The sequence below is a fragment of the Acartia tonsa genome, chromosome 13 (genome assembly GCF_053477335.1).
Source record: "Acartia tonsa isolate MP-2025a chromosome 13, ASM5347733v1, whole genome shotgun sequence".
In the NCBI taxonomy this organism is placed as follows: Eukaryota; Metazoa; Arthropoda; class Copepoda; order Calanoida; family Acartiidae; genus Acartia; species Acartia tonsa.
The window spans coordinates 39,050,097-39,073,781 of record NC_137272.1 but is presented as its reverse complement, the minus strand read 5'-3'; the positions used below and the strand labels follow the sequence as shown (position 1 = coordinate 39,073,781).

Here is a 23,685-nt window from a genome sequence, read left to right as displayed (position 1 = left end):
GGGTGTGGAGGAGTAGAGTATATAAAAGGAAGAAACTCCCCAGAACTGCCAACACTCAGAGACAGGTAAGAACAGATACAACAGTCAGTAGCTGTGTTTAGTGCCCTAAAAAAAATTAGGGGAGATATCACCGCTTTTGGCCAACCTATTCAATTGACGTCATAGTAGATTGAAAGAGAAGGGGATGGGGAAAAGAAACCCCCTAGAAAAGAGATGGGGTATAGGGAAGTTCCTAATATAGAATAGGTAGGCCAAACGCAGTGACATCTATCCCCATTTTGCTAGGACACTACAGACAGCTACCTATCAGTCAAATATTTGGATTCAGCTGACCGTAAAATTATTTCTGGGATCGATTATCTCCAAAAGTCTTAGTCCGTTAATAGCTGCTAAGTTCCAAACGGCTGAATGTATATATTATGTTCGCATAACGTTTTAACCGACAAAAGAAGACCTATAAATAATCTAGAATAACCATACATACATCAACGATGCACACGGTATCTCACAGCCTACATAAATGCGCAATAAAATGCTGATTTAATGCGCGTCTTTTCAGTCAAGCTTTACTTGGGCATCATTGGATATTGGCTATTATAGATTATTTGTAGGTCTTCTATGCCGCTGTGTTCTTTTAACAGCTAGCAGTCTCTTAAAAGTTTATAGATTTTTGGATATAATCCCTGGAACATTTTATCGTGAACTTCCCCAGATTTAATATTTGGATCAAGACGGGAATACAAAGATTGTCTATTTAGGACTGCCAAACGTTGGGTAACTTGTCATAAAAGTATTTTTAAAAAAGATTGTTTATTATGTTTTTAAAAGGTTTGCATTGAGTCTTGGTTATTATAGAATATTTGTAGCCCTTCTTATACTGGTTTAATTGTGTAAATAATGCTTCTCTGTTAATTTTGACTTGATCCAAAATAATTTAAACGAGGGATATGGTACCAGGGAAAAACTATTTTAATATTAAAACTTAAAATTTTGCTCATTCTATATTGTAAAGTAGTAAGGGATTTTTTAGTCTGTGAAGATTTGCATAGCTCTGATATGGTTAAGTTCTTTTATAATAATTTTTATTATAATAGTCCCATGGACAGGGTTTCATCAATTTTATTTTCAAATTAAAGAAGCTAGGGTTGCAGCAGCAAGTAGATTGTACACAGTTAGTATTTAACCTTTAAGAGTCTTTAGTATAATTGTGTGTCTATGTTTGTCAGTTCTCAATTGTTTTGGACGTGTTTCTTGATTTTCTTGATATTAAAGTTTATGTCTTTTTGACTTTAAGAAGCATTCGATACTAGTATAAAAACTTAATGCCAAAAACTATGTGTCGCTCGTCCTTTTTAGAGCAGCAAATGTCTATCTGTTTGTCTTTTTTAGTAAAAGCATTCTCAACTACTGGACTGTCATTATTCTTAATTTCACTACAGCCTATAATATGTCATGGTTAAATATTTATCTATTTTAATCCTTTCTATTAAAATTGCCCTTGAAAAAAAAAACAGTATTTACCTTCAAATGTCTACTTTTGTAGGAAGGAATGACTCTTCCCCTTTCATTGAAGCTGGTAATGGTGCCGTGTAAAAAGGGAGAAATTTTGGCCAAAGTATCCTGATTGACGTAAAATTGCCTTCTAATATGACGTCATTTGAAATAGTTGGCCAAATGTTGTATAATTTGTCCCCTTTTTCATACTAGATTCCATTGAGATGTTTCTAGGGGCACTTACGTTGGTATCATGAAAAACAATCAGACAAATCTTTTTATTTTCTTCAGGGGAAGGTTGTTATGCGTGTACGTGTATTATGGTTGGCAACTGTATGTTTAATTCTTGACCTTTGCAACGCATGTTTTATCACAAATTGTCCGCATAATGTCAGAGAGGTGAGTAATAAGTTGGCAACCCAGTTTATAAAGGTTTGGTGATTTATTTTATGTCTATTGCAACATTTTTATGTTTAGATACATGTACAAAAGGGTATAAATGTAACAAGGGGATAAATAGATCATGGAAAGAAAACAAAGTAGAGGGTTTTGTCGTATTTTCACAGTAGCTTTTGATAGTTTATTTTATGTTAGGTTAGGTAAATGCTAATGATTGCACTACAGGGTTAAAGAGCTCCCCAAAGGGACTAGAAATTGGAGAAAAGCTACCGTGAAAACACGACGAAACCGGCTACTTCATTTTTGATCCATGATCCAGACAATTCTCTATTTATGAAAACAGACTTATTTCAAATAGTCCGCATAATATCAGAGAGGTAAGTAATAAGTTGGCAACCCAGGTTATAAAGGTTTGGTGATTTATTGTTAAACTATTGCAACATTTTTATGTTTAAATATGAAAAAAGGGTATAAATGTAACATTGGTTAAATTCCTTATTTATGAAAACAGAACTATTTCAAATTGTCTGCATAATGTCAGAAATGTAAGTAAAAGTTGGCAGCCCAGGTTTTGAAGGTTTGGTGATTTATGGTTTATAAACTGTTGCAACAAAAACAACCCATCCTTATTTTTTAATTATGGGGTGGTGGTATTTGTTATTTTTATTCCAAGCCTCTCTAGGAGTCCCTAACCCTTCAGAGCCAATAATTGCAGGGCTTCTAGTACTCAATATAACCTAACCTAACCATATCAAAAGGAAAAACTACCCCTCTTATAATACATTTATAAAAAGTAAGGGGGGAAGGACACTTTGATGGAACTTTCTACTGTTTTCAGTTTTATACTGTAATTAAAAAACACATCATAAAACTATTTTTAAAAGCGAAGCTTTTCTATAATTAGGGTCGGTCCGTCCGTCCGTCCGTACGTCCGTCACGGATAGCTTTTTTCGTTAATTTAGACATGTTAGAATTGTCCTATCGATTTCAAATTTTGCATGGTGATTCCTTTAGTAGTTAGGTACGATTTAGAAAGCGTAGCAACTCTATAATCATTACCAAAATGTCCGTACGTCCATTTTAAACATGTTGATTTTTTTACTTTTTTAAATAGCTTTTTTCGTTAATTTAGGCATGTTAGAATTGTCCTATTGATTTCAAATTTTGCATGGTGATTCCTGTAATAGTTGGGTACGAGTTAGAAAGCGTAGCAACTCTATAATCATTACCAGAATGTCCGTACGTCCATTTTAAACATGTTGATTTTTTTTACATTTTTAACAACAAATTTGTATGTGACCTAATTATCCGATTGGTCTGATTTTTGGTATACTGCTTCCTGGGACAATAAAGTACAATATTATAAGCGAAGCAACTCTATAATCAAGTCTTAAAAATGTAAGTATGTCCATAATCATTATCCTGTATCAAGCAGTTTTTCAACAACTTTACTTACAATTTTGCTTTGACTCTTATACATTCGCATTCTGATTATTCAGTTCTGACATTATACAAGTGTTAATGTTCGTTTGTCCTGACGTTTCAGAGCTTCGCTTTTATGGATGTTGTCATCCTTGTTTTTCATATTTTCTATATATACAGATTTTTTATAAATAGATTACTAAATAAGTATGACGTTCTGAATTTTCTATTTTTGTGCTGTAATTGTAACGCCATGAATTTTCTTAAATTCTTTTAAGATACAAAAATATGTAACTTTACAATGTGTCTAAAAAATCAACCATGTGACGTCAAGAAAATGAGAGGGATTACAGGAGAAGTGGGAAAGAAAACCTATAAAAAAAGATGGATAATCCCTCGTTTTTATGACGTCACATGGCTAATGGTTGAGACACTTTGTTACAAGTTACCAAAAATATAAAATTTTGGATGAATTTTTAATATTCTTTTTTAATTTAGGGAAGGTCAGTCAGAATTGGGAAGAGAAGTTCCGGGATAAGAAAGGTACGGCTCTGCCGAATCCGATTAATATCCGCTGGATTAAAACCGGTCCTCAGCCATACTGAAAAATATGTCTAGCATCGTATACGAATATAAAACTGGTTTTAATCTTATAATTGCACATTTTATATCCGAGTAAACATGTTTATAATACGATGCGAGAAATATCTTTTCCAGTGTGGCTCCGGAACCCATTAACATTCGCTGGATTAGAACAGATTATTAGCCATACTGAAAAAACATGTCTAGCATCGTATACGAATATAAAACTGGTTTTAATCTTTCATAATTTTATATCCGCGTAAAGCTGTTTATAATACGATGCGAGAAATAACTATTCTAGTATGGCTCCGAATCCGATAAATATCCCCTGGATTAGACACGGTTCTCAGCCATACTAAAATATCATGTATCGTATCGTATGAAACTTGAAAGACAATTATCCACAAATTATAAAATGAAAATGCCAGTTTTGTTGGCTCAGGCATCCGGTCTCTCCAGTCAATTAAAACTTGAATTGATATTATAAATTTAATATCCGCGGAAAGCTGTCTATAATACAATGCTATAAATTATATTTTTGTAAAGAGTAGCTACTCCATAATTAGGATTCACCAGAATGTCCGCAATAGAATTTACCAAACTGTGAGCAATAGACGTAAAGATAGACCCAGACATCTGGTGGTTTACCTCTAGGTGCCTTGCCAATCGCAATCCCTCCCTTCTCCCCAGAAACTTTGCAAAGTGTCTCAAAAATCAGCCATGTTACGTCATAAATAAGAGGGATTTGAGAGGAGAAATGGGAAAGAAAACCCATAAAAAAAAGATGGATATTCCCTCATTTTTATGACATCACATGGCTGATTTTTAAACACTTTGTACAGTTACTTCTTTCTAACCTCCTCTCATATATATTGGGTATTTTTGTCTTGTAAAATTTCTTTCTATCTAGTGTCCCCCCTGCGGGCCTGGGCGGGAGGGTCAATGCTTTGGCCCCGACCTCTGCTGTGGACCTTTTGGCTGTTTGTCAATGTCAAGGTTTTCAGCTTCCTGCAGGTAAATTATATAGTTGCTGCACTCCAAATTTAGGCGATTTCACTTTAACAGAAAGTCAATGGCCGATAAAATGATGTACAATGTACATCCCCAATGTTAATATACAAAATTATCCCTTCTGTAGATTAAAATTTGTGGTTGAAACGTTTGAATACTCAACTTAATGAACTAACCAATTAAAATTCACTAAAGTCCCCAAATTTTTAAGCCAACGAATAAGAAAACATTGTTATAAAACTTTGGGGATAAAACAGCCTATAGTCTATCTCTCTCTGGAATTATAGGATCCTGCAGGGTTGAAGCCAGAGGAGTTGAATATACGGAACTTTTTTTTGTCTCTTTACTTATTTTATTAGAAGATGGGAAGAATTTGTTCTGTTTTGTTCTCAAACAAAGCGCTGAAACGGTAGGACAAACAGACATTATCACTTGTATAGTGTCAAAACTGAATAATCAGAATACAAATGTATAAGAGTCGTTGCAAAATTGTAAGTAAATTTGTTGAAAAACTGCTTGATACAGAATAATGTTTATGGACATACTTACATTTTTAGGACTTAATTATAGAGTTGCTTCGCTTATAATATTGTACTTTATTGTCCCAAGAATCAGTATACTAAAAATCAGATCAATCGGATAATTAGATCACATAAAAATTTGTTGTTAAAAAGTAATAAAGTCAACATGTTAAAAATGGACGTACGGACATTTTGGTTTTGATTATAGAGTTGCTACGCTTTTTAAATCGTACCTAAATACTAGAGGAATCACCATGCAAAGTTTGAAATCGATAGGACAATTCTAACATGCCTAAATTAACAAAAAAAGCTATCCGTTACTTACGTACGGACGGACGGACGGACCGACCCTAATTATAGAAAAGCTTCGCTTTTAAAAATACCTTACAGTCCTAGATTTGTATCTTAAATTAGGCAAATTAGATTAGCCATTCATTTTATAAAAAAGGAAAAGTAAATAAAAAACGAGCATGATAACATCCATAAGTATAAAAACAAGGATGACAAGATCCATAAAAGCGAAACACTGAAACGGGAGGACAAACGGACATTAACACTTGTATAGTGTTAGAACTTAATTATCATAATATAAATTTATAAGAGTCAAAGCAAAATTGTAAGTAAATTTGTTGTAAAACTGCTTGATACAGGATAATTTTTATGGACATACTTACATTTTTAGGGCTTGATTATAGAGTTGCTTCGCTTATTACATTATACTTTGTTGTCCCAGGAATCAATATACCAAAAATCAGATCAATCCGATGATTTGATCACATAAAAATTTGTTGTTAAAAGAGTAAAAAAAAATCAACATGTTTAAAATGAACGTACGGACATTCTGGTAATGATTATAGAGTTGCTACGCTTTCTAACTCGTACCTAACTTCTACAGGAATCACCATGCAAAGTTTGAAATCGATAGGAAAATTCTAACACATGCCTAAATTAACAAAAAAAGCTATCCGTTACGGACGTACGGACGTATGGACGGACCGGCCCTAATTATAGAAAAGCTTAGCTTTTAAAAATACCTTACAGTCCTAGATTTGTATCTTAAATTAGGCAAATTAGTTTAGCCATTCATTTTATAAAGAAAAGGAAAAGTAAATAAAAAACGAGCATGATAATATCCATAAGTAGAAAAAAACAGAACAATTTTTGAAAATAATTCAAATTAGATTCCTAAGTAGTAGTAGCATTACCAACTGACAAACAGAAGAAAATATTTCACATAATTTGAGCCATCTATCTTTAATTGCAACTAAGAAATTGAAGTTATCTTGAGATATCCATTAAATTGCCTGATTCATTTTAGAAGTCTATCTTAAAAATTTCTGGAGAGACCAACATTTGTAATTTAAGGGGACGAAGCCCAGAATACATAACTTTTGCACCACGTCGTCTTCCTGTGACGTCATAAAATGAGGGAGATGAGAGGAGAAGCGGGAAAGAAAATCCCTAAAAAAGAGATGGAGAATATGACGTCACAGGAAAACGACGTGGTGCAAAAGTTATGTATTTTGGGCTTCGTCAGTTAAGGGTAGTTTAACTGAATAGACGAAACACATATATTTTGTTTACTTTAACTTTAGGCGTTTGTCTTTAATTGCAGCCAAGAAATTAATGTTATTCAAATAGCTGTCTATTTTATTTGAACAGAGGGACCTCTGTAATACAAGAGTAGCTCAGCTAGATAGACAGACATACATTTTGTTCATTTACTTAGACCAGGGATAAGGAAAATTGCAGCAAAAGAAAAAATATTTTTGGTCAACATTTTTAAGTCTACGTTAAAAAAACAACATAAATCCTTATTATAAACTTAAAACCTTCTTTTGAGCCTTTAGGGGCTTTCAATAACCTTATTCAGCCTGACTTAAACAAAACATAAAAAATACGATTGTCAATAAGTTAATTTGAAGACAAAACTTAATAAACTGGCAAATAAAGAAATAATGGTACTTTTAATAACTGTGCTTAATGAATTAAATATATTTTGCGTGTTTTTTTCTTTCGATGCCATATCCCTTCTTTCTGATTTTACAAATAAACAACAATGTCTTTAAATTTAGAGTGTTTTTTTCCTTTTAAACAAGTAAATTTAGAATGACAACTATCACATTGTATACAGTAGTAAGATGTTTTGTTTGTCTGTATTTTTCTGGCTGACACTATTAAGGTTAGGTTTTGGAGTAATGTTCTACCCCCTATCTTAGACTATATATTCTGAGCCCTAGATGCCAAGGCCATCGCGAGTTTTAACAATATGTACTATGTAGTATTTTCTTTAAAAATATGAAAATTTGAAGTTTTAAGTTATTAGTTAATCCTTGTTTTACTACAGAAGTTTGATTTTGTTTAATCTATGAATTTACAACCTTTTTTCCCCTAGATATGTTTAAAAACACAAGACTTTGGGGGAATATTTATTTATCATCAATAGTCATATCACTGAATTCTGAATTTTTAGGGATGAAATGTTGAACCCTATCCCGTGTCGGCCGGAGGCTAAATCCTGTGGCTACCAGAATACAGGTTTCTGTGCCCTGGATGGGATCTGCTGTTTGGATGGTAAGATAGATAGTTAGTTAGATCTTTCTGATGATTGCAGAAGCATGAAACTCTGAGTAAAATAAAATAAAATAAAAGATAAAATGTTGTTTTACTTTTAAGTAGATAGATAGATAAAACAGATTAGAAGTAGATCATATTACATTTACCAAATAAAGTTTTTTTATATTCCTTACCCTCACAGGTTTAATACCTGCGATGTCCTAACCCTTCGGTCCTACCTAGTACCTATTGTAACCTTGCCTACTCTAATAAGAAACTCTCCCCTCTAATTTTTAATTCAAAAAAATAAGTTGAAGATGAGTGCTCAAATATGCTTGTACATTATTTTGACTATAATATCATAATCTTGTTAGTGCTGACCAAGTTAATCCTTGTAATAGGTGTATGCGAGGAGAACTCAATATGTAATGTTGATGAAAGCGACATCAAGGAGAGAGATACTACTGCACTATTGGAAGATGGAGTTGCTCTCATGCAAGATCCGGATTTCAAGATGGTAGTAAAGGTAAGTGTAAAGCTGATATAAATTTTATTTGTCAATCGAATGTGTCAGCATGTCAGTCGGACCGCCATACTGCAAAGTCTAACATGTTGTTTCTTGTTTGTGTGTATGTTATTTATGACTTAATTATAAAACTGACGGAATTGGTCGTCCAAAGCTTGTTTGTTTCCAGGGATTTTAAGGGATAAGACAATGGGCAATAAATTTATATATATACACAATAATAATTTAAAAATAACTCGTGTTTTTAAAGTTTTGACACTACTAGTTTAGAACCAACCAATCAAAATTCAAGAAAAGAACAAATTGTTTATAAGACAACTATTGAAAGTGTATATAAACCTATATTTAATTGGACTAGCGGCTTTGCTTCGCCCCTAGAGGTAATTAAAAAAACATTAGGTACGTGCCTAAAAAATGATGTGAGTATCGAAATAATTACATCTTCTATTACCTACCCAGCCGAAAAAAAATAATAAAAAAAAATATTCGGAAAAATTCTTTTTTTAAAAAAATAAACAAAATGGGAGGGGGATTTTTTTTGTTTTTTGGGGGGGGTTTGGAGTGTCTCAACCCCCAAGAAAATAGCCTAAAACCACCACAGGACCATCAGGTTTATTCCCTAAAGAGTAGAATCCGATCGGTTCAGTAGTTACCAAGATCTTAAGTTACAGACGGACGGACATACATCATTCTACTTTGTATCATAGATAGTAATAAGGAAGGTAAAAATTGATCTCACCCCTAATATAACTTATTTTATCAAGGATTTTAACAAGATATTTACTGAAGAGGAAAGCGATGAAATTCCAGAATTTAAACATTTTTCACCAGAGAAAGTTGCGCATATCCTGTACAAAATTGATGCAATTCTTGGTAAGCTTTTGTTCTTGTCATTTTATTATATAAAACTGCGCGGCATTTGTGGTTTTTGATTAAATGCAGACCAATAAGAGCCTCTTTTTACACTTATTGATTGATTGAAATGAAGACGATCACAGAAATGATATCAATTGATTAAAATTAGGATAGCTGGGTTCATAATGACTGTGCAAACAATGATTGGTGAATTAATTAACATACCAATTGTAATAAGCAAAGTTCTTCCTTTTGGTAGACTAAAATTATTGGGATAAAAATGGAAGAATATAATTTTATTTTAAAGATTTTACATTAGTACTAGCGGCTGCTCCCTTAGCATCTAGAGGCTCTCTAGACCATTCCAAGAAGACTAATATAAAACAGAATATCCTTAAACCATATCACAGCGACATATGTGAAACTGCCCTAAAATGGAAGACAATTGATTCAGTTTTTGCGAGATCTTAATAGATGTATTAAAAAAACTTACTACTTTATTTAATACTAGCGGCTACACCCCCTAGAAGCCTCTAGGGTCACTTAAGGTAGGAGGGGAAAAAGTTGCCCTCATCCCATTTCAAATTTGAGTTTCAAAAGAGTAAAAATATTTTTTAGGGGACGTGGTGGGGAGTTAAAGACACCCTCCCCAAAAATAGTTTAAAACCTTCCTAGGACCTTTCCATGAGAAACTACACTGTAAAGGAGAACCATATCGGTTCAGCAGTTAGCGAGATCCTTTGGTACAGACAAACAAACAGAGATCCTTTTACTGTATTTAAATCTTTTACAGGTACAAACAGTTCAAGTCTTGAAATGATGGAGACAAATTTAGTTGAAGACTTAGGGTAAGTAGTTTTCTCGTATTCATTCGAATCCGGTGGATAGGAACCGGTTCTCATCCATACGAAAAAACTATGTCTAGCATCAGACATATGTCTACTAGAAATCTATTCAATAGATCTTAGACGATGGAAATTTGAAACTGTCGGGTCAATATTTCTTTAATATTCCCCCTATATTCTAACTGTCCAAAGACGTTTATAATAATTAGGGAAAGGGTTGAATTTGGACAGGAAACCTAAATATTAAAATCTTTTCTAAATTTATACGATCCTGAAAGTTAATATTTACTGATATTTTCCAATAAATTTTTTCGTTTCGTCAAAATTTGGAAAAATAGCCAATATGGCTGTCTAGAAAAAACACGAAACCTCTACACCTAATATTTTCTCAGTGTTTTTTTTTACTTTTTATACAATTTTTTTTAAAAATTAAATATTGATGAGTTTTTTATTTTTATAGAATGAATTATAAAAAAAATAATATTGGTTGATTGGTTTTTGCGATATCAGAACTCAGAACCATATCAGTTTTACTTTTAAACAATTCAATAAATATGAAAACTTAGATATAAAATTTGTATAATAGATAAGACTTTTAAATAATTTATTCTCCCCTTTCTTTATTCCAAAAATCTCGATTTTTCTTTCATTGTCATATCCTAGTATTTATTATGTGTATTTGTATTGTGTGAGTATGTGTGGGGGAGGGGGTTGTAAACAACTTAGGAGATAAGACAATGGATGATAATCTTGTTATCCTTGTTTTATTTAGATTACATTTAATAGATGCCTATTGAGTATAGGACATGTCAAAACATAAATACAAGGATATTTTAATTGGTTGGTTAAAACTAGCAGTGTCTTCACTTTTTAACCAAGTGAAAATTTTAAATATTACCATTGGGTATATCTAACATTGGCTCAAATAAAAGTAAAATTTAATTTTTGTTTCTATAAATGCTCATATTTAAACTTCCTATTGCAAAGGATTATGGGGGTGGGGTGTTCACAGAGATTTTACCCCGCCCCCCCCCCATATTCAATTGAATATGATTTACTTTACTACCATTCTCCGACAAAATAAAAATAGAAGGTGAAACAAGGACTATAAAATCTAAAATAATACATTTAGATAGTTCTTAGAAGCGAAGCTCCTCTATATAAGACAATGAGCAAAAAATTTATTTACATCCCCAAAGATAATAAACTAAATCACCCCTTCTGCAGATTAAATTTTGAAGTCAAGTCAAGATTTAATAAAAGTCCCCAAAGTTTTTGAACCCCCCACCCCCCCTACGGGGAAATGCTAATAATTAGGACAATTCTAACATGCCTAAATTAATGAAAAAAGCTATCCATCTCATTCGTACGGAAAAACCTAGCTTTTAAAAAGGGAAAATGAAGGAAACCTCCAAATAACACCTTTATACAATTACTATATTATTACGGGATAAGACAATGGACGATAAATTGATTTAATATTTTATTTTTAATTGTAGAATTTCTTTGCTGTTTACAATGAGCAAAAATTTAAATTAGATAAAAGAATAGTTATTTCTCGCATCGTATTATAAACGCCTTGCCGCGGATATCTTATGATTGTATATTTTTATATTCGTAGAAAGCTGGATATAATACGATGATAGACATAGTTTTTTCGTATTGATGAGAACCGGTGCCTAACCACTGCACCGGATTTAAATGAATACGAGAAATAATTTTAAAATACTTAAATAAATTATTAAATAGAAGTATATATATTGGCGTTTTCACTCGAAGTACCCAATTGTGCAGATAAACTCCCCTTCTCCCATAAAATTGAAAACAAGGGGTAGCGAAGCTTTTCTGTAATTAGGGTCGGTCCGTCCATACGTCCGTCCGTCCGTAACGGATAGCTTTTTTCGTTAATTTATGCATGTTAGAATTGATTTTTGGTTTTCTGATTCATGGGACAACAAAGTACAATATTATAAGCGAAGCAACTCTATAATCAAGTCCTAAAAATATAAGTATGTACATAAATATTATCCTGTATCAAGCAGTTTTTCAACAAATTTACTTACAATTTTGCTTTGACTCTTATACATTTACACTCTGATTATTCAGTTCTGACATTATACAAGTGTTAATGTCCGTTTGTTCTACCGTTTCAGAGCTTCGCTTTTATGGATGTTGTCATCCTTGTTTTACTATAAATATATTTTTTATGGAATAGGAATCAGTATTTTAAGAATAAGATAAAGAGGATTATTATATCTATTAAAAAATTTATGTTATAAAAGGTAAAAGGCAAAGCTTTGATACTAATATTATGCATGGTTAAAAAGTTAGATATTTTAATAGCTTTATTCAGTGGTCTGTTTATTTATATGTCCATGAAATTTTGTCTTGTAAAAAATCTGGATCAGTTTAAAATCCAATGGCCGGCTCTTATGGTTTAAAATAAAAATACTCTAATTTTGATTTAGCAACAAAGCTTCGTTAGTACTTGACGTCATCGTTCTTGTCTATATAACAAGAATGGTTATATTTTGACTAGCAGCTAAATTTGTTTAATAAAATTTAAAGCTGTAATTAACGCTGTTTGATACTACCATTTAAGCTATAAAACAGGAATGACATAAACTCCCTAAACTCGAAGGTCTGGGACGGTAGGATAAACGAATATTAACACTTGTAGAGTGTCAGAACTGAATAATCAGAATTTAAATGTATAAAAGTAGAGACAAAATTGTTAGTAAATTTGTTGAAATACAGGATAATGTTGAAGTACATACTTACATTTTTAGGAATCAATTTTAGAGATGCTTTGCTTATGACATTGTACTTTGTTGATATGATAATAATTAGGGGAGGGGGAAGAGTTGTGAAATATTAACTTTATGAAAACAGAAATATATTTTAAATTAAAATTTTCCATGACTCTATGAGTCTATACATGTTTGGCGTGGGGGGGGGGGGGGGTAATATTATAAGAGATTAAGGAAAAGCTTTTAGTTATCTATCCAATAGGGGTAGGTAGAGGGGGGAAGGGTCATATCATACATGTAAGATGATATGGGAAGGGGTGTTAATTATATCTACTGCTGTTAAAAACAAAGCTTTTCTATAATTGGGGTTGGTTTCACGTCCGTCCGTCTGTACATCTAGAACAGATAGATTAAGAAAGTGGAACAACTTTATAATATTAACTTATAATTCTGTTTATACTTATACATTTATATTCTGATTATTCAGTTCTGACAATCTACAAGTGTTACTGTTTGTTTGTACTACTGATTCACTTTTATGGATGTTGTCATCCTTGTTGATAAACCCTCCGATTTCCTTTATTTGGCTAAAGTTAAACAGAGTTGCCCCCCCCCCCCATATTCAATTGAATATGATTTACTACTATTTTCTGCCAAAATAAAGGTAAAAGGTAAAACATGGACAATAATAGTTATTTCTTTCATTGTGTTATAAACGGCTTTCCGCGGATATAGAATGTACAATTATAAGATTAAAACCAGTTTTTTTAGCCCCGAGGTGCCGAAGAAAAAAACTAATTCTATATTCTAATCTCCCTCCCCCCCCCCCCCCAAAAAAAAAAGTTGCTCTTAAGAATTCATTTGTAGTTCAGGAAGGGAGCAGAGAAAATAAGAACGGCTTGCTTTTTTCCTATGCCTTGTAAAGTAAATCATATTCAATTGAATATGGGGGGGGGGGGGTTAAAAAACCCTGTGATCACACCCCACCCCCCATAATCCTATACAATAGGAAGTTTAAATATGAGCATTTATAGAAACAACAAGGATGACAACATCCATAAAAGCGAAGCGCTGAACTGGTAGGACAAACGGACATTAACACTTGTATAGTGTCAAAATTGAATAATCAGATTATAAATGTATAAGAGTTGATGCAAAATTGATTATAGAGTTGCTACGCTTTCTAAATCTTACCTAAGTAATTCGCTTTTAGACAAATCACTCAAATTAAGCAAAGAAGACTGTATTTCAAATTGGAATAAAAACAACCTGCATGCCCATACAATTCTCCTAACCCAATTTTCCTTCAAACTGTTACAAAATGCAGGGCAAGAAACTAATTTTATCTCTGATTTTCTTGAGTTTTTAATAACACAGTGATTCCTGTTTTTCTGATTAATTTCTAGCTACTAAGCTATGTTGATGTAAATAAAAGTCTCGTACTATAATATGTAATTCTGTATGTATATGTCTTTTCTTTATGAAATACATATCTTTAAAACAAAACAAACTTTCATGTGAGACAATGTTAGATATACCTTTGTAAGAATGTGTTTCTAAGGACCAATTTTTAAAAGCGAAGCTTTTCTATAATCAAGGCCGCTCCGTCCTTTACTGATATCTCTTATCATAATTTTCTTTTCTATAATTGGGGTTGGTTGCACGTCCGTCCGTCTGTACATCTGGAACAGATAGATTTTTTAGAATTTTTAGAATTTAGGCTTGTTAGTATTGTTCTATTGTACAATTTAGAAAACATAGCAACTCTATAATATTCACTTATAATTTTGTTTTTACTTAAACATTTATATTCTGATTATTCAGTTATAACAACAGACAAAATACAAGTGTTAATGTTTGTTTGTACTACCATTTTGCTTTTAAGGAAGTTGTCATCCTTGTTTTTTTATCTCTCATTTTATTCTTAATCCTCTCCCTCCCCCAAAGAAAATATATGTTGTTGACCCGTTTAAGATGACCCCTTCTTAAGTTACAAATACAAACCCCTTCCCCCCTATAATCCTATAGTCAATTTCATCATCGATTCGTGGGATAACTGTTAAAGAGGGGGGGGGGGGTGAAGTATTATCATGAGAACTTCATAAAAAGGAGGGAAATTTAAACAGTATAATGTAATAATGGAGCATGTATGAGATCTAAAGGGATATGACAATGGCAGATATATTGATGTACAACCCCAAAGATGATACACAAAATTACCCCTTCTGTAGATTACAATTGGTGGTTGAAACGTTAAGACACTTATTGAACTAACCAACCATTATTCTTCAAAAGTCCCCAAAGTTGTTCGACAAAAAAACTTTGTGGACAAGTGTAATAAACAGCCCAATGTCGTCTCCCTCCCTGGTATAATATAATAAGGGAAGATGTATGTAGCCTTGATGTGCATAGGTCTTACAAGTTTTCACCAAAAATTTTAGCTTTCCATTTTAATTAGCTATTCGCCTGTCTTTAACTTAAGAAAGATATTTGGTATAGCTTCAAATTTCCCTTGTTTGTGAGCCTTGCATAAAAAAATCAAAAAGGAGAAAATCGTTGAAAGGAAATTTATGTTGCTATGGAAAAATTAAAACAATGTGGGGGAGTTTTGGGGGGTTTGGTGGAGGAAGGGGAAACATTCTCTCATTAGGAAACAAGTAGACGGGGGGAGGGGGGGGGGTGAAAACTTCATAGACACAAAGTTTACTATTTAGCATTATAAAACACAAACATATATTCAGCACTAATTATAATAATTATACCCATCCTCTTAAAAAAATTTTTATCCCCCCCATTTTTCAAATTAACCCTATAAGATTTGGAGGGCAGAATGAGGGGAGGGGACATTTTTTTGATCCTTTTCAGTTTTGATATCCTGGTGCACATTTATAATTCAAACAATTAATTTTCTCTTGGGAGGATGGTAGTACCCTCCCCCCAAAATAGTTATAAACTTCCTAGGACCTATGAGAAGCTACCCTGTAAAGGAAAACCCGATCTGTTCAGCAGTTAGTGAGATCCTTTGGTACCCACAAACAGACAGAAAAACTAATACAGACATACAAGGACGTACTTGCTTTTTTATTTGGAGGGGGTAAAATTATAAATGAAAATAATTGAAATATATTTTTAAAATGTGAATTTAAAACTTTAAATCATGAGCCAACAAGTTTTAAATGAAGCCATGTATGTATCTCCCCTGTGAAAATCATACACATTATTTATCATTCCTTTTATCATTTTAACAAAAGTAATTTTGTAAAGTTGTATAAATAATAAATATACTATTGAAATGTTTAGACAAAATTGTATTACACAACTCATAAAACAGACTTTGTAAAAAGTGATAAATATAGAGAATATAATAATGTATGATTTCAAGAAAGGAGATAAGACAAAAAAAGAAGAATGTGTGGGTAGGCATATCAGAGTATATGTGAACGTGTTTGTGTGTGTGTGTGGGGGGAGGGGGTGCAAGGTCACTCAGAGTAAAGATACAAAAATCACCCTTCTTCTATCCCACCCCCATCTATCTATCTATTCATTCTCTCTTACTCATATGGGTGTGTCTATAATTCCACTTATTTTTTCTAAAAAATAATAATTAATTGCATTGAGTGCTTTCCTATGAGAGGCGCCATTTAATTTTATGATAAATTGAAAATAAGGTAGGGGTAGGTTTTTCTTCAATACCTAACCCCTGCAGGGCATAATTCTAATCCAGCGGGGCTACAAATATAACTGATATAACCTAACCTAACCAGACTTAAAGTAATGATAATAAACAAAATACAAAAAAGTAGGAGTGTACAATGATGAAAGAGAGGCAAAGTATAAGGTATAGTTAAGACTGTTTTAACAACTAGCAAAAATGAAACTATTGGGGGAATATAGACACACCACACATGAAAAGTGTTTTGGAGAAAATGTCAACTTTAATTATCCCCATAAATATGTTAAAAAAGGGAAAGTTATAAAAATTACACTTGACAACACAAAAATCAATTTTGTGTATCATGATTGGGGATGTATATCAATTTATCAGCCATTGTCTTATCTCTTTAGATCCCTAAAAAGACAAAGAATATAATCAGTTTAATTTTCTTTCTTTATTTCATTCTTTCTCTCTCTCTCTCTCTCTCTGTTTTTAAAATGCTTTCTTTTGTATGTTAAATATTTTATGTTATTTCTATTGGATATATTAATAAGTGGATGTGATAGCACACCGTTTCGGAATACGTTTGTATTCTTTCTCTCCCCCCCCCCTCTCTCTCTTTCTCTCAATCCCTTTTGGAAATACCACAAAAATTGACTTGAAAATCCTTTTCTACATCAAGGGCGTGTCCTTCTATCCGTTAAAATTGATTAATATCTGCTGGATTAGAACCAGTTCTCAGTCAAAATATCCGCGGAAAGCGAAGCGTTAAATAACTATAAAACTCAGGGATCTAAAGGGATAAGACAATTGCCTAAAAAATTGTGTAAATCCCAATGATGCTACACATAATTACGCCTTATCTAGATTACAATTTGTGGTTTAAGCATCTAAAAATTTGTAATTTTTTAATGCTGCACTGCTCATCAAAAATAATTGTCCTTGTTGTGTTAAATCTTCCCTTTAACACTTTAACATATACTAAATATTATTATGTCTTTGTATGGACAACACATTAAGTCAACGCATTAAAAATTCATTTGACCTAAAAAATAAAAATTACACACAGATAAATAGACATATATATAGATAATAGATAGATCATAAATGCAAGGATCTAAAGGGGTAAGATAATGGCCAACAAATTGATGTCCATCCCCGATCATGATACACAACATTAACCCTTCTGTAGCTTAAAATTAGTGGTTAAAACATTAAACACCCCATTTAATTAACCAACCAATCAAAAAGTCCCCAAAGTTGTTATGCAAGCAAACAAATTTTTATAAAACTTTGGGAACTAGTGCAATAAACAGTCCATTGTCCCCTCTCTCTGTATTAAAAATATGTGTATTATTATTTCTTACATATTTAAAAAAGGGAAGGGGGTAAGTAATGTAGAATTACAAGAAAAGGAAAGAGTTTTCTAGTTCACGGATATTTTGCAAATTTTGAACGGAAAATTGAAGAGGGGACAGCCGATCAGATTATATTACTCTTCTCAGAGAGAGAGAAACAGAGAAAGAGAGAGAGAGAGAGATGGAGTACTTATCAACATTATTTATGTTTTTTAAATGTTATTTTCACATATGGTAAAAGTAATGGAAGATGTCTAAAGTTCAAAATGTCTTTCTTTGATTAATCTAGACTTACAAATACAATTACAAACTATTATAAGTTAACTTTAATATATTTCATTATCGTTATATACTTTTTTTACGTAATGCAAAATTATCCTTTTTTAATATTAGGAAGAATTTTTATTTTACCCTGTAAAAAAAGCAATGAAAAAAGTAAGACGTCTAAAATGTCGTATTCTTAACAGGTAGACTTTTTGGAGTAAGGAAATTATGTCATCACATTAATTTCATAGAAAGAACCTAAAAGTCTAATATATCTAGTAAATTTTATTTCGGAATTGTTTAACGAACATACTTAATTTAAGATTGCGTGATTTATTTCGAAATAGAAATATAAAACGTAAAAATTTATTATTTTTCAAAATCTTCTATTTATTTACCAAGTACTTCGTATATAAATATTAAGAAATTTGAATATTTAGAAAAATAGAAATAGGGATGTATTTTTGAACGAAGTGAGAGGGGAATTAATATCCTATTTTTGAAATAGAATTCTTGCACACGTATATAAATATTCCCCAATTTCAATATTTTCATATGTCTAAATTCCCTTCCAAATTTACTCGAAATACGATACGTTTAGGGTTTAGAATAGTTAATATTTAAAATATCTAGTAGACACATCATTGTCTAGCATCGTATTATATCCAGCTTTCTACGAAAATAAAAATGTTCAATCATAAGATTAAAACCAGTTTTTTTAGCCTGTGCATAATTGTACATTCCATATCCGCGGATAGCTGTTTATAATACGATGTGAGAAATAACTATTCTTACATTTTTTTAGTTTTCAAAATTATGATGACTGCTACTCGATCCCTTAGGGGCTGATAGGACCATCATCTAAATGTTTTAGCAAAAAAAGTATGAAGAGGGAGGTTTAAACTATTTTTTTATTTGATTTCAATATCTTTTTATGTTTAGTACAAAGATGAAAAGAGCAGAAGAAAAATCTAAATTTCCCAGCCCTGGAAGGTAATAAAAGAATCTCGGACTTATATCTATATTGAATAGAAGCTGAGAAATTCTTATTAATTTTGTCTACACAACAAAATAGATGGCTATGGAAATACTCATAAAAGCATCTATATCTAATAGCAACCATAAGCACAAATACCCTATTAGATAAAGTAGTATGGCTTTTTTTTCTATTGCTTAAGATTTCTTTAATTTCTGAACTGATTAAGCTTTCCATTTTAGGCAAATTTTGCATTGATCCCAGAATGCTTTTAAGCAATTTATCTTATTTATTTATCTTCTAGTTAAAAATCAAACTTTTATTTTTTCTTACTGTCACTCATTATTTTATCAAACATTGTATCTATTTATTAATTAAATTGTTTATCTATGTTTAGAGCAGGGGATAGGGTGGTGCGTGACCCCACCCTGTATTCCAGGTTAGGACGGTCAGCCCCAGATGCTAAGGTGACCAGGCTCGGAAGGGCTGCTGACTCCCGGCTGTATGCTAGGTAAACACTTTTTCAGCTTTCTATCCTACCCTTCTCTCTATTAATGGATATAAATCCTTATACTAAAGTAACAGGATGTTTGTTTGTCTGTGTATCTGTGTTTCTGTGTGTCTGTACCGAAGGATCTCGCTAACCGCTGAACCGATCAGGTTCTCCTTAACAGGGTAGCTTCTCATAGATCCCGGGAAGGTTTATACCTATTTTCTTGGGGGGTGGGACAGCCCCAACCATCCCCCCCCAAAAAAAATTATTTTTTTTAACTAAAGTTTAAAATGAGTGAAAGGGAGAACCCCCCCCCCCCAAAAAAAAAAAAATCGCCCCCTTAAAAATTTTTTTTCTTACTTTTTCTTTTAAAAATCTAAAATAAGAAATTCGGTTATTAAATTCGACTCTTTCCTCCTCAAGTGCCCCTAGAGGCCTCTAGGGGCGTAGCCGGTAATGTAGGGATTTTGTGACAGGATAATTTTTTACGACAATTTAGGTTTCTAATTTAGGCTTGTGGTAGAGTCATAAAGGGAGAGGGATGGGGGTATTTTGATTTCAGCCTGCTTACAGAAACATTCTACTATTAGAAACTTTCACAATATGCATGTATTTTATAACCATTTCTCTGTCCTTCTCTTTTCAGGTCTACCCTACTAACATTTTTTAGTAGCGAAGCTACTCTATAATTTGAAATGTCTGTCTGTATGTCTGAAACGTTTTGGAGGAAACGTGATTTTCTCAGCTCCTACAAAAGATAGAAGGCTGAAATTTTTTGTCAACATTTCCATCAATATGGAGCATAATTATGTATAAAACATCAATAGCGGTTGGACTGCTTTTAAGCAGCTTTTTGGCCGCTTTTATTTTTCAAAACTGATTTGGTTGGCACCTGTACAAGAGAGAAGGCTAAAACTTCTTGTCAACAATCTTATTGATATGAAGCATTATTAAGTATAAAACATCAATAGCGGTCAGAAAGCTTTTAAGCAGCTTTTTAGCCGCTTTTATTTTTCAAAGCTGATTTGCTCGGCTTCTGTAAAAGATATAAGGCTGAAACTTCTTGTCAACATTCCTATCAATATGAATAGCGAAATTGCAGTCCTCTACGTTTATATAAATAATTCCTATTTTAGACTAGGAAGGGCTGCTAACCAATTAATTAGAGGAAGTTCAAATAAATATTCTAGATTAGGTAAGCTATTCAAAACATTTCCGAATTTATATTTTTGTACAAATTAGCATCAAATCATTTACTTGGTTCGTCGGTCTGTCAGTTATGCTTCATAAGACATAGACACTCTATCTCTTTAAGGATTTAGTGAATTATTGAACAATATATCTTTTTCATATGTTACAATATTAGAGTAAAACACTAGAGGGAGAAAGGGTTAAATAACTATATCTCCCAATCGCATCATTCTTGTGCAACCTTTCTTTTGGGGCAATGAAAATCAACCAATGGTGTCGCCTATATTAACACAGCCAAGTAGCAGAAAATAATTTAGAAGCAGACGAGAAAGGTAATTGAAAAAGAAAGGGAGGTAGTTGTCTGTATATACATCTATACTTTAGATCTGTTGTTACAATATGGAATAATGGGCATCTGGTATATAACTTACTTTGTTCATTTGTTTATCTATGATTTTTTGTACTTATTGATGTTGTCATCCTTTTTTTACAGGAAGATCAGTCCCAAAGCCCAACAAATTAAGATCTGGAAATACCTACAGCAGGCTTGGTCGCTCTCCCAATAAATACAGCAGATTAGGTAAACGAGGTTGAGTGATTTTTTTAGTAGGTATTTTTTTTGTTTAATCATCCCTTATGCACAAAACAAGTGTACTACGTTTTTTCTAAGGTAAACGTATTTAAGCATAAGCATTTTACATATTATTTCTGCTAAAAAATATATCAAATAAGGTTGCAAAGGTTGAGTGATTATTAAAACTAATTTTCAGGGTATTTATCCTTATACATAATTAGATAAAACTACTTAATAGATATTCTTAAGTCATATCAATCACCAAAATTATTGAAATTTTAATTCAACTTCAAAACTTAAGGAATATTTATTTATTGCATCGTATTATAAACAGCTTTCCGCGGATATAAAAGTGGTTTTAATATTATGATTGTACATTATTATATTTTTTGGAAACTGTATATAATATGATGCGATACATGATGTTTCAGTATGGCCTAGAACTGATTGTAAAACAGCGGTTTCGAAGCCATACTGGAAAGGTTTTTATGTGATTTTTCTATTTCTTGTAGGTAGATCAGCTAATGCCTACAGCCGATTGGGCCGGTCAGATAACATGTACAGCAGATTAGGCCGGTCACCTAATAAATATAGCAGGCAGGCATTATCCTTATTTAAATAGTGCTTCCTATTGAAATTAGGCACATTCTTTAAATACATCTTAAATGTTAATATAGTTTTGATTCTATATCGATTTTTATGGACTTTTTAAAAATATAATGTTTCTTAAATTTACACATTGCGATGAAAGGTTTATTATGGAGTAGCTGCAATATTAAAACAAGGATAATGTTCATCTAGGCTGGGTAGATCTAGCAATAAATACAGTAGGCTAGGTCGGTCAGACATCACTGCTGGAGAGGAGTATGACAGCTATCACGTGTCTGATTTGTCAGCTGAATATGACAGGTAGACAGGGAGGAAGGGGACATTGGGCTGTTTTTTTACTCTAGTTCAAAAGTTTTATATTAACATTTTCTTATTTGCTGACTTAAACTTTTAATGAATTTTTATTGGTTAATTCATTAAGTTGAATGTCTAAACGTTTCAACCTAGAATTGTAATCTACAGAAGTTTTTTTGTATTATAATTGGGGATGTACATAAATTTTTTAACCATTATCTTATCCCGTTTTTATTGATTAATAGTCAAAGGGGCCGAAAAAATATTCTAAAACCATTCCAAAACTTAAGATAGTACAGCCTAAAACCATCCCGAGACTAAAATTATTACCATTTTTTCTTTTAACCTGGGCTAACAAAACCGATTATTATCTATATATTTTAATATCCGCGGAAATCTATCTATCATATGATTCGATTAATTACTTTTATTAAATTTCAGCAATCAAGAGAACGATGCACACTCAAGTAATGAATATGTAATATAAATTTTAACAAAAATTATTATTTTTATCATGTAAAATTATAAAAATTTTGTAACAGGCTGTAAATATTAGAGATTTGCCCTTGCTGATAAATATATTGAGTAATTTATTAATATGTTCTATTATTGTAATTTAGTAATTAGGGTTGGCCATTCCGGATATCCGGCCATTGTCAATATCCGGCCAGATACCGGATATTTAAACTATCCGGTTACAGGATATCCGGCTGATTTTTGACGCCGGATATCCGGTAATTTGCCGGATATCGAACGTTGGCCAGATATCCGGCCGGAACCGGATATTCGGCATTAGAAATCAGCCGGTTATCTGGTATCCGGCCAAAAAAGTATCCGGCCCAACCCTATTAGTAATATAAATTCACAATGTGCTAGACTAAAAAAAGTTGTAGGTATGATAATTGCCAAAAAGAGAGGCACATTTAGATTTTTAGTGTATATCAAAGTTTTCCTGTTAATAAGATTTAGATAATTTCTTTTTGGCAGAAATTTTACAATTTTATCAACATTTCATGATTTAATTCTTAATTATTCTTTTTAAACTGACCCTTTTATTAATTATTTAAAAATACAATTTTAAAAACTTTTATTGACAGGAGAATATTAGTGCCAGAGTGGTTTTCTTTTAGCTTTAAACTCACCACCACCTTTTGTTTGCTCTTAGCACACTGTGAATGTAGTTGGGAAGTAGAAAATATATTTATTTTCTTCAGTAACAGTAATGTAAGATGGTATTTCTAAATAAAAAGTCTTTTTCCGCTTCCCAACTGATAAATGCCAGGTCTTTTTGAGGAAATAAACATGTATGC

General features: G+C 32.3%; 1 protein-coding gene across 1 annotated transcript; it reads left to right on the top strand.

The window, feature by feature from the left end:
- Positions 1-23,002, top strand: LOC145303726 (uncharacterized). Its single transcript, XM_080145330.1, has 15 exons — positions 1-65; positions 1,786-1,893; positions 3,814-3,858; positions 4,808-4,911; positions 7,903-8,003; positions 8,387-8,511; positions 9,276-9,384; positions 10,160-10,214; positions 19,181-19,231; positions 19,612-19,725; positions 20,844-20,902; positions 21,392-21,478; positions 21,985-22,069; positions 22,274-22,381; positions 22,817-23,002. Exons 2-15 carry the CDS (start codon positions 1,798-1,800, stop codon positions 22,860-22,862), a joined length of 1,185 nt encoding a protein of 394 aa, XP_080001456.1. The 5' UTR covers positions 1-65; positions 1,786-1,797; the 3' UTR covers positions 22,863-23,002.
- Positions 23,003-23,685: the final 683 nt, after the last annotated feature.

Bases quoted from the DNA above. Each gene is read 5' to 3' on its own strand.
- LOC145303726 (XM_080145330.1), top strand. From the start codon at position 1,798: ATGCGTGTACGTGTATTATGGTTGGCAACTGTATGTTTAATTCTTGAC. The intron at 1,894-3,813 runs GTGAGTAATAAG...TTTTTAATTTAG, and splicing joins GTCCGCATAATGTCAGAGAG to GGAAGGTCAGTCAGAATTGG. The intron at 19,232-19,611 runs GTAATAAAAGAA...ATCTATGTTTAG, and splicing joins AAATTTCCCAGCCCTGGAAG to AGCAGGGGATAGGGTGGTGC.